Here is a 12385-nt window from a genome sequence, read left to right as displayed (position 1 = left end):
GTAGCTAATAATATTTGTTAATGTAATTTAACTGCTGTGAACCTTTACTGAACAAATATTGAAATTTATACAAGTCAAAGAAAGAGAATCTCTAATGACTTTTGTAAAAGCTTCCATTTAATAGTTAAGGAGAAAAGTTTATATGACATACCAGATGCAATTAACAGTAGATTTTACATTTAATAAAAAGAAAGAAGCATATGTATTTGCTTTATTCATTCCATCATAATTTGCATTAGAGCTGTGGGTGTTTAATGAGCAAATTCCAGCTAAAATGCTATATTGATTTTCTAAGTGAACTTTGTAATAGCTAGCTATCTTACAAAAGCTCTTCTGTTTACAATTGTTTTCTGTACTAAAAACTAAAAATGTTTTAGAATTGATGAGTTTAGTATAATGATTCTTTTAAAATAGCTCTTTTAGAGTATGCAGGGCGTTTAGTTATGAGGAGAAAGATGTTATTAAATTTTTCTAAAGCAAATTAAATTTATGCAACTAAATAGTAATGTCATATTTGTGTATATTACAATGTTTGCAAACACTGGAAAATAATCCTTTTTTCTTAATTTAGCGGTAGGGGATTTAAATGTTTTAACTCTTCAATGTCATTGTATGTATATGGATTAGTAAATAACACAATTCATTTTACCTTAATACTTGACTATTCATACTTCATTTTTGTGCGTCATTTTCTTGCTTGAAACATGAGTTCTATGAGAATTTGTATTTCTTGTTGGTCAGGCCTCAAGATAAACAGGATAGGGTTGGTTGCTGTGCCATTGGAAGGTCTCCAAGAAAAACCTCGTGGTATCGACCAGAGCAGTTGGTGACTAAGTAGCTGGATCACTTTTTTCACTGAAACAGGCACCAAGTCGGTGTGCCAGCATGGGGCTGGTGTTTTGCTGGGTATGCCATGTATTGAACAGGACTTAGCAGCCTGACTTGGTATTCTCAGTTAACTTTTGCCTGGCATTTTTAAGAAGCATAGGAATTATAATCTGCATACTCTACTCTTTTTAATGAGGAGGATTTTTATGTCACTCTATCTCGTAGACTTTTCATTGGACAGCTTATACTTCACATATTTCCTAAATATGACAGCAAATGTTTTGGTTTGCTGCTGCATTGCAGCCCAAAGCATGTGTATTTCAGTGGCTTATTTGAGGAATCTTGTGATCCTTATGGTCCTGAACTTTTACTTGTGACTCATCTATAGGTCAATCTGAATGGCCAATGTTATTGTTAACAACATCATACTTCCGACTACCTGCAATTGTTTAACTGTTATAATATTCCATATAGTATTGAAAAAGGATCTGGTCAAAGATTATTTTAAATAGAGTCAGAAATGTATAGGCATTGGATAACAGAAATGTCTAAATGTCTTCAGCAGAGCTGTGGCTGGTAAAGGGATCAGGTGAGTTAGCCTTCTGTAGACCATTAAAATTAGTTAGATGAAGACTTTAAGTTTTTTTTTAAATGAGTAATTTCTTGTGGGCAGTGTCAGTGTTGCTACATGGTATTAAAACACTGGGTAGCTAAGTATCTTTCTTGCTTTTCCTTTTTTTTTTTCTTTTTTTCAACATAGATTATCACACAGGCAATTTACATTATTTTATACACTTTGCCTAGTCAGTTTTAAGATTAAAAAAATTAACTTGCAATATTACTTTTAAGAAATAGAAGCAAAAGCAAAACACTTGTAATAGATATGAAACTACTATTTTTTTTTATTGTAGTTGGTGAACCTGGTCATTGGGATATTTATTCCAATGGCTTAATTTAATGGAAGAATAAGAAACTAACAAGAAAGAAATGCTCAATGTAAGTCACTTTTCCACAGCTAATAGTTAAAAGGCAGCATTTTGTAATGGACCTTTGTGTGGGGGAAGGGTTCACTGTTCAAGGCAATTAGCCTCTGGACTGTGATCAAGGATGGTAAGATTTGAGATAAGCAGGGTATTTAAGTAACTTTAAAAGATCTCTTTTTCTGAATATGTTCGTACTGTTGTATGTACATTACTTTCCTTAAGGACAAATAAACAATAATCTGCTTTAAAAAGCCCCTATATAGTTATTATTACCATTGCTTATAGTTAGGCAGAAAGAGAATTAGATATGCCAAAACATTGTGCCTCTGTGTTGTGATCTGTTGTAGCTGTCATCAAAATTGTGGTTTTCTGTGCTGATGTGGGGATATTGTCTGACAGAAGAAAGGATGCACACAAAGACACCGGAAAGAAGTTAACTAATCTGGAAATTAATTAACCCCAGAATAGTAATAAGTGCCAAATCTTCAGTTATTTTGGACAGCTTTCTGTTCATTCCAGCATTTGTTTTCATTATGAAAACTGCATAAAGTTTCCACTTGCAGCATTATGGAAAGCATTCTCTGTCTAGCGTCCCTGGCATGGTGCCAGATAACCTGATGTAATTTACTGGAAAAGCTATAGTAAACAAATATGTTAAGGTACAGATAGATAATAATTACCATAAGAATTAAATTGCTTGTGTGTTCCAGATCCAACCAGGACAAAGCAGTTGCACTGTAGTTTACCCAGGCAGTCACTGCTGAAGCACTGCTTTCCGTGCCATCACAGATCTCAGCAAACCAGGGGAAAGCCTGGTGAGCTGAAGCGCACGGCCCGCCTCATACAACTTGTTCTTGCTGAGCCACCTGCCTTTGCAAATATTGGACTTATTTTCTGCAAGTGCTGCAAACTTATTCCTGACCACCAATCTGTGTGCATGCAGTTTTGCAGCTGTTTTACTCATGCCTTAGTTTTTCCATTCCATGTCAAGCAAAGCTTTCTTGTTGTGAACAGGGGAAATAGATCTTCAAGACAAAAATACAGTCTACTTATGGAACAAGTATATACTCAAATAGAAGAGAATTAAATCCAGCCTGATAACTAGGCTTGTAGCTCCTCTGCAGATTTTTGTGAGAGAAGGGACTGCACTTCCAGAAGTAACATTTACTCTTTCCCTGTCTTCATTTATCCAGTCTGCTGTTATCCTGCAGCCTTCTTCTAGACCTGCAAAAAATGCTTCCCTACTCCTCAGTAACACTCTTCTCCCCAGCTTGGGGACAAGAGAATAGCTTTCCTACCTTGAACATCTTCCTAATTCATCTCTACAGACTCTTTTTTTGTTCATCTTATCACTTTTCTTAAATCCCTGGTTATCTGAACTGCTTCTGAACTGTACAGAAACGTAACACTTTGTATTTTGGTTGGCTGGGGAGTTTTGAGTTTTTTCAGTACTGAAAAAATGTATTTTATGCCAGCAATATAGCTGCTACTAAAATGTACTACTGTGTTTCTATTGTCCCATAAAGTGTTTTATGTCATATCACACTATGAAGTTTTTGTTCAATAATGTACAAAGGTGAAGTAAACATAAACTAACCTATAAAGGCAACAAAGTTGACGTCAATTGATCTAAGAATGGAGGGATAAAAGCTCCAGGCTAAAGTGAACAGGGAGGAAGCCTTTCTTTGAGATCTTAACTTAATGACTTAAGCAGTGGTTCAGAGAGGAGCAGGGAGTTCTGAAAGGGGTAAGGAAGTCCAGCAGCAATGGCTTAATACAAATAGTTCTTGAGAAATAAATGCCAAAATTTGAACGAGACTGTAGTATGGTGTTTGGAGACTGGCTAAACACCAGGTTGGCAGACTAGAAGGGAAGCATGGAGAACTCTGGAACCTACAGAGTTCAGCTGAGTGTTTTGCAGGTCCCTGTGACAATCAGAGAGGATATAGTCCTCTGTCTTGGAGAGACAGCGGTCTTACTGTGGCATCCTGAAAGTCCCTAGACATCTCAACTGAAAGGTTTTATGATGACTGTAAGGAGAGATTTGTACTATTGCAGAGGGAAATGATGAAAGTATGAATAAAGATTTTAGTGGAGGCAGGGGCGAGGTAAGGATTTTGGCGGTGTGCCAGAGATGGTGTTAGACATATTGACAGGGGAGAGGCAGGAAGAAAACGTAAGCTCGGGATGAGGAATGGCTTGAAGGTGTTAGTTTGCTCCCAAGGATAGACAGTAAATCTTAGTTTATTGGCACCTAATGCTCCAAGGTCCGTGTATGCCGTAACAGATAATATAACACTATATTACACAATAAAGTAAAGGCTTGGCAGAGAAGGAGAGATGCCAGCTGTGCCACTCTTGTGATAGCAGAGACAGACTATGAAAATATTAGAATTTTTAATATTTAATATCAGTGTGCTGCCCTGATAGGAAGCAGTGTGATGGTAGAAGTCATTTTAGTGGATCATTACTTTTAACTCTGTGTTCTAGAAGAAATATACAAGCATCTCATATGATTCTGAGCTTAAAGAGTTACTTTTCCATTAAGTGAGTATTCAAAATGCAAAGCAAATTCACTTCCTTGCCCTGTTTGATTATACCTGGAGTGAATTTGAAAACATGTAGCTTTATTTCATTCCCTTAAAGTATTAATTTTAGCAATCAACAGCAATTTACTGTTGTGTCTGAAGAGCAATATAGACCTTACCTGGAGTAAAACGAGGCCGACAGAGAAATGTTGATTTTAGGAAATACTAGCAAAGGACCATATAAGTGCATCTAATAATGTCTTTCCTTGTCAAACTGGTTTGTTAAACACACTGGTTACTTTTGCAGCTCTGGTGGAAGAAGTTTATTCTGCTCAACGGGAACGTGATGAGGCTGTCATGGCAAGGCTTAGGTTAGCCAATGAAGAGAGAGATGAAGCATTTCTACGAGTCCAGCGCTTAGAAGAGTCTCTCAAAGAGTAAGTCTACATTTCCTGCCCTGTGCAAAAAGGTTGTTGGGTCATTCTGTGACTATCATAAACTGCTCAACAGTGGTTATGTAGGAAAGCTTAGCACAAACTTCTTTATGATGAAGTACTAACCTAGTGTTAGTCTAACTGTGCTATTGATTAATTTGTTAGCCATCTTATAAGACCACATTTTTCTCTGGAGACTCACAACAAGGTGAATAATTTTAATCACAACAATTAAAAATATAATCAAAAGCTTTGGTATTGATTTATTCAGGGATTAATAAGATGAATGTGACATTTTACAGGGATCTTTTGACACGGAGTACAAGAATGTCAGTCAGAAGTTGCAATGTATAGGAAATCAATCAAGCCTTTAAGCCCGCTAGACATTTCCTTCAGCAAAAATTTCACTAATGATGTGGGTGATGTAGTAAAAATATATGTTTTTTTCTTATCTTTAGCATAGGAGCAGTCTGTGAGGCAATAAGGATATAATTAATACTTCATAGAGTTTAATGTATGCCATGTTAACAAAACAGAAATAGAGAGTCTCATATTAAACTAAACTGTCAAGGTGGGAGAGGAAGATCAAGAACAGTTTCTTTTCTCACTTCAGGGTATAGGCAGCTTTGAAGGTACAGTTCACCTATCCTTCTCTCTCCAAGTTGTGATCATCTTGGTTATTGTGTGTGATAGTCCCCCGAAGAGTAGTCTCCCAAAGTCTAGAGTGGCTAAGGAATTTCTCCTACTGTTCTGCCAAGAGAAATACAAAGCAAACAGAAGTTTTTCGTGGTAGGAGACTGAATAGTCATTAGTCAACTAAATGGCAGGCAATTATGTTTTAAATAATTGATTCTACTAAGAACACTCTTTCCTCTCTCTGACAGAAAACCAGTCTTCTTATTTTGAATATTTTTGTAGGTAAGGCCAGAGAATGCTATCTAAATAAATTATAATAATCTGCACATTGTAGCTGTGAGCCTTACTCTAATCTTTCCAATTACTTCCGTCACTCTTCTAATTTTGTACGTTCCAAGAGTTAAGAAAGCAGGAAAGTTATGTATGGCCGCAAACATCAAATGACTCTGTGCATAAGCTGTTAGCATAAACATCTTTGGAGCTCAAGTCCTGCAGCAAATTAATTATTCTGGTTTGCAGACCTAGTCAATGACTTTTGGGTTTCTGGAAGAAATAACAGGTTATTAAATGTGTGAGAGACATATTGCTTTTTAAGCAGTGGAATCCATAGACACATGTAGCAGGTCTTGCTAAACATGAATCCCTCAGAACACCATCGCTTTTTTCCCCTTCACCCCCTTTTGTCTGCTTCACTCATGTACTGGAAGACCAACTCTATTCTAAGCAGAAGGATGAGAAAAGAGAAGAAATTCTATTTCTGGGAGAATGTGCGCACTACCTTCCCCAAAAGAATGTAATTGCAGAAGGCACTGGATACACTGATAATGACAAAAATGGTACTTACTCCAAGTAGAGGGTCAGTAACTCCCTTGGCTGATAGCTTGGGGGCAAGCTATTATAACTTATTTCTATCTTTTAGAGAGTAGCAGTTATTGCTGCTGTCATCCACTTGAGTGCTCTTTCTGATGCTTTATAAAGAGGCATGATACCTTGATGCCATTCACAGTCTTAGAATTTATATATATATATATATTTATATATATATTTCCCTATGGAGAAAACCAACCCAACACGGGTAAAAATTGCCGTGGGCTAGCCAGCTACGCTTGGTTCAATACCTGATATGTGTTCATCTTTGCCTAAACCAGTGATCCATTGTCTGTAGCTGGTATCTCTTCCTGTATGTGCTGCAAGGGTCAGGCTCCTGTGTGTTATTTGCTGTCATGACAGCCAACATCAGGACACAGGACTGAGATCAAAACCAATTTAATTCAGAAGAATTGTCCTTGCCAAGGCTCCATGTGTACTGTAAGATCGTAGGTCCAGTATTTTCCAGGGTCTCCCATTCTGCATTACAGAGACTGACTGTGGCAATGGCAGCTTGTTTGGAAGAGTCACACTCAGGTCTTGCACATCGTCGGTGGGTGCTGTGGGACCTGTCACTGAGGGCATCCCGGACATGAACAAAATCCTTAGGCAGATCCCAAGCAGGCTTATGCCTCCCATAGGTTACAAATATGTTGCTGAAGGCTTCTGAAAAATGTTACATGCTTTTATTTTCATTGATAGTTTTAATGTCAGCCATCAGAGCAGTAAAAGAAAAATCCTAATTGACAAAGCCACAAATGTAGAGAGCCCAAAAGCATTGTTTGTTTCCACTGTTTGTTAAAATTTGTTTATCATCCATGCAGCAAGTACTTAATGGTAATGAATTACTGGGCATTAACTGCCATATGTAATCCTCTGAAAGGGGATTCTTTATGTTAAAGTAGTCATCATGTTCACTACATCAAATGTCTTAATATCTGCCTCTTTCCTTACCTTGGACTCATAGAATAGAATCATAGAATTGTTTATGTTTGAGAAGACCTTTAAGATTATGAAGTGCAACTGTTACCTAACACCTTGCTACTCATTCAACCAAACTGCAAGTTTGATAGGAATTTCTTAAGCCATATCAGACAACATAAGAAACTTCAAAGATATCTTGCTCCACTCCACCAATTTATATTCAGTATTACATCAGCCTACAATGATTTGCATCCATTAGTGCAACCTGACCAGGGTCAAGCTAACCATAGCTCTTCCCTGATCCATAGCAGTCATCTATGTGACAGCACCTTCTGGACAATGTGATATTTTTTCCAGAAAGTGTAATGGTATGGTACAGGGAAACATTTCATGTTGTGATTATTGGCTGGGGGGGTGTTGTTTTTCTTTTTCAAGAAAGTTCTTTACTATTTTTGAAATCTCTGGGTATTACAGAACCAAGAAGGCAAGTTGCCTCCATCAGGCTCAGCTGCTTTTCTTCTGGTCCACTTATTCTGATCTTACAGGATGCTTATTCATGCAACTGCATGCCTTGCAAACACCTGGAACACCAGCCTGGCTCCAGCACTCAGGCTCTTCAGAACATGTGATAACATCAGAGCTGAGGTGCAAACATGCATTTCTATATCTGGATGCCTGTCATTTTGCAATGGGAAGAACAAGCCAGGACTGTGACTGAGAAGAGTCAAATTGAGGTGCTGCTTTCTCAGAAGCAGAGTCAACCCCATGAGGAAATGACTTTTCTCAACTTCTTTATTATAAGTAGTTTATTACTGTGTGTGAATTAAAACTTTTTTAGAGTTTGCCTTACCACTCCGCTAATCCTTTGAAAGGAGCAGAGATGATGAGATGAGCCATCAGGGACTTGATTTATTTTATTTAAATTTTTAGTTTCTTCTGGAAAGTTGGAACTTTCCAATTGCCACACTTAATATTTTCTCCCTGATCCTGGTTGTTCAAAAGGTCAATTTCTCTGTCTCAGGTGTGAAGCATGTAAAGGTTTTTTGTTTTATTTTATTTTTTTTTTAAGAATATTGGCTACATGTGCCACAGTCATTGAGTTTTAGAGCACAGGTCATTCCTTCCATCTGCTTTGGACTTACTCCAATCACAGATCTTTACAAGAGGGCAATACTGAACATCCTGCCAACCTTTTTCAAACGCCTTAATGCTTTCTTTAAATTGGCAGCTGGAGATATTCTGTTGCCACTATTTAACTTTAACAACCAAAATACTTTCAGTCCTATTGGCCTTAGGTATTACGTTAACAGAATGTGTGTAGAAATATGGGGACAAGGAATCCTTGGTTACTGCTGTTTAAAATCACGAGAGATCTAAGGTCACTTATTGCCTGTGCACAGCACAGGGAAAGGCAGCACGGAAAATGCACAGCTTTGGATGCTGCCTTTTAAAAAATACTGTCACCTAAGGAGGTGTATGTACACCTACAGACGGATCCCTTGTGGCAGGAGTATGCTGAAGGGCTACACTTCTAGTGGAAGTTCCTGTTCTTTTTCCCAGCCCCATTTCTCCCTAAGGCTTCTTGCTTACCCAGCCTGTTGGTCGGCTGGATGATTTTGTTGACCCACACTTTTAGCAGGGTAGAAGTCCTCTGGAGAAGCTGGGGTCAGTCCTGCTAATTTACTTTGACAAATACCGTTCCTTTCATTGTGAATACAAACTAGCTGGAGATCCATTTTTAAGTCCCACATGAAGTGACACTTAGAGCAATGTAAAAATCTAAAACAGGAACTCTACAAGGACTCAAGGAGCTAGTTCTGAGAATTTGGACTTATAGTATGTTTTTTATTTTATGGTTTGTGTTACTTTATGAATACAAGTCAAACCTAGCAAAGGTTAGCTGTTACTTTGTTATGTTTAGTTCTGGTGCTGCCTGTATATGTTGGAGTATTTACTACTTGTGAATTCCAGATATACCAGCTGTTGTACACCGGTAGTACGTTCTGAATAATTTCTTTTTTATTTAAAGAATTTCTGTACTGGTTAATTTACTATACCTTATGTACTGTTACTGGTAAAACTAATGCTTTAATGTAGAAGGTGCTAGTGTGCTGTCAAGTGCTCTGTGATGTTTGCTAGCTAAAATCTTGACTTCAGAGCAGTACCTGTCACAGCACTGTTGAAAAAGTGTGTGTTGCTTTTTAGTAGATGTTTAATGGTACTATGTCTTTTAAAATATCTAGTGACAGACCTACCTTTAGCCAAAGACACCACTGAGTAGTGGAGTGGTAAGGTAACTTTAATATGCTTGTTTATCCAGAAATGAGGTCTCTTCCATTTTAAAATACACATAAGTGTTTTAAATAATATGCTGTCCATATCACTAACCTTAGGTAAAATAAAATGCATACTATACCATTTAGTAGATTTTTGTGCTATCGCTCACTGCTTTTGCACAGCCCCTGTTCAATGCTGTATGACTAAATTCCTTGTATCATCTTTGTATTTGACAGGTCAATATATGTTCTGTTGAAATAGAAAGGGAGGAGTGTTGTTACAGAATTAAATAATGGCCTTGCAGAGAATTGGCTTAGCTTGCTATTTTATGCAAGATACAAAATCAAAATATTTTTAAGGAAACTTCAACTATATTTTTTTCCTCATTTTGGAAAAGAGAGGTGGAAAAGAATGACTTTAAAATGAAAACCAAAAAAATTATCTGGAAAATTCCTGTCCTGTTTCGTTTGGGGTGTAGTAAAAATAACAAAAATACAACGTCAAGTAAAAGTTGTAAGCCCAGAAATAAATAAAATAAGAGCATCAGTCATTTCTATCACTGGGGAACTTTCTTCATCTAAGCACATATGAACAATTGATCCTTGTAGTCATATATAGCAGTAAACATTAATAACTTAACAGTCTGAAGTCAGTGCTGAAGATATGGAGCATTATTGAAAGATGGAGTCGAGCAGGTGGCACTTTAATATGTTCAGTGTCATGGTTGACTCTAAAGACTAGTAGAATGAAATTACTTGAGGTTCTAAAGATTTAAAAAGCGAACTCATTTTGCTGCACTAAGGAAATGCTACTGATCAGGCTTTCTGTGTCCCTTTTTTCTAGGCTAGAAAATATTAACCCTGAAGAAAATGACATGGTAAGCCATTCTCTGAGGAGATTTCTTGATGTCAGTCTTATATCTTAGAGGCTTAAGTTCAATTGAGTGGGTTTCAAGAACTAAGATGTGGGAAAAAGAAGAATTGACACACTAATAATGTACATCTTTGCTGCAATATGAAAATTCAATAACTTCACTCAGTCAATTTACAATTCACATGTGCCTATTAATTAAAACCCTATATTAAATAAAATATATTAAAACTTCATGTCTGACTAACATATAATGCTGTTGGTAGACATTACAGGAATTACTGAACAGAATAAACAATGCAGACACAGGAACAGATATACTGAAGAATGGAGCTATAATTCTGAATCGAATACACAGGACCAAAGAACGTAAAAAGAAAATAATAGCCGAGGAAATGAATGCAGTAATAGAACAACGTGATGCTGCTTTGTTTCAAGTAAGTCTCTAAAAGTATATAATCACTCAATGGCAAATGTCTTTTTTTCTTTTTTCTTTTTTTCCTTCTTTACTTTTGGGAGAGAAAATTATTTCTTTTACTTTTCTCTGTTAAAAATCTCAAAAAGACCCCTTGCAGTAAATGGCTGATTAATGATCAACTGTTTCTTCATGGTAGTATTGCCCATTGAAATGGCATCAGTGCATTTCATGAAAAAAGTTATTTTCGTATTTTTTTCATCTCATCACTAGCTGTCTCCTTTTTAAAAACAATATAGTTTTCAGTGTCTTGACCAATATAAAAATCTATTAAGGGCTTAGTTTTGCAGTGTGCCGTATTCGTGTAATGCATCGGCTGACAGTTAACTGGGACTCAAGGATTTATAAAGGGTTATAAGTGGCAGAAATATCCCTTAAAGGAAGATAATGGTACCACATGCAGCAATGCAAGTAATTCTTCCATTTGTTGCTTTACATTCAGGAGATGAAAATCAGCATGTGGTCCTTGACTTTCAAAGTCTTGTGCTTCTGCTACATGACTTGAGAGAACTTGAGGTCTTTTTCCTGCTCAGATCACTCATTAGCTACAATTTCCTGTTTTTACAGAACAATATTGTCTTCATTCTCTTCACAATTAAGAGACTCTCTTTGCTTTTCCTATCTCATGGAAGAGTTTTTATTTTTTTCCCACCTCCCCCCCATACCCAGTTTTCTTTCCTGGCTTTTAACCTCAATTTAGCCCAATAGGAACAGGCTGTAGGGAGACGCAGCCCAAGTAGGGCATATGTCTCCTGGGAAAACACAAGATTTTAGACTGGATGAAACTCCTTATGTATTCTTCCCAGGCAAGAACTTTCATCTGACTCTTCCAGTATTGAAAATTTAGATTTTTTATGTGAGTTACCGAAGTTATCCTACATCTAACCAATTTTTATTAGATTTAAAGTCATGTTTGTGATCCTTAGTGGTATTGTTAATGTTGATAATTGAATTTATGTTGTATTGAGAAGTCTCCTGGTAAAAGAGTCCCATCTACACACCCTGTTTTTTTCACTTTTTTTCAATAATTGTTTTTGCATTCTCTGCTTTAACCTTGAAAGCCCCATCTGCCTGGTGCTTAATGGTTTTTGTGTGTCTATTCAGTATGTGTTGCAAAGGATGTTAATGGTGGAACTTTTTCAGTCTACTTTCTTTTGCTTTTAAAATAAAGATGGGCAGCATAGCTACTGGAAAACACCCAACAGTCCTGCCGCAAGTTTAGGTTCTTCTTATTGCACAGTGCATTTGAAAAGTGAGCAGCTTATAAGATAAAAGCTTTCAGCAACTGAGAAGGATCTTTTAATATTTTTATTTGTGTTTTGTCCATTTTTGCTGCTTTGTTGATGTGGACTTTCAGGCATGCTTGGACCATAAAACTTTTGTGAATGTCAGAAGAATGTTGTTGTAGGGCATTTTAAGATACATTTTAACTGAATTGATTTTTAAGCTGCCTGTTTAAGGAGTAATCTTTTCCAAGTAATCTTAATGAAGGTAATTCTTTTATATGGTAATGGCTCAACTGCCACAACTAGCAAAGACACCTCTAGACCTGTCAGCAAGAAG

The 12385-nt window shown here is 36.9% G+C and overlaps 1 protein-coding gene across 25 annotated transcripts in view; it reads left to right on the top strand.

Annotated features, from left to right (window-relative positions):
• Nucleotides 1-12385, top strand: part of MIPOL1 (mirror-image polydactyly 1) — a 193616-nt gene that overhangs the window by 61662 nt on the left and 119569 nt on the right. For all 25 annotated transcript variants that reach the window (XM_065064027.1, XM_065064026.1, XM_065064023.1 and 22 more), the window contains 3 exons: nucleotides 4647-4776; nucleotides 10321-10354; nucleotides 10614-10784. In XM_065064027.1, the coding sequence (XP_064920099.1) occupies nucleotides 4647-4776; nucleotides 10321-10354; nucleotides 10614-10784 (335 nt within the window). The remainder of the gene's footprint in view (nucleotides 1-4646; nucleotides 4777-10320; nucleotides 10355-10613; nucleotides 10785-12385) is intronic.

Source organism: Columba livia, chromosome 5, assembly GCF_036013475.1.
Source record: "Columba livia isolate bColLiv1 breed racing homer chromosome 5, bColLiv1.pat.W.v2, whole genome shotgun sequence".
NCBI classification, from domain to species: Eukaryota; Metazoa; Chordata; class Aves; order Columbiformes; family Columbidae; genus Columba; species Columba livia.
Note: the sequence above shows the minus strand (reverse complement) of the source record. Positions and strands in the feature narration are given on the sequence as shown.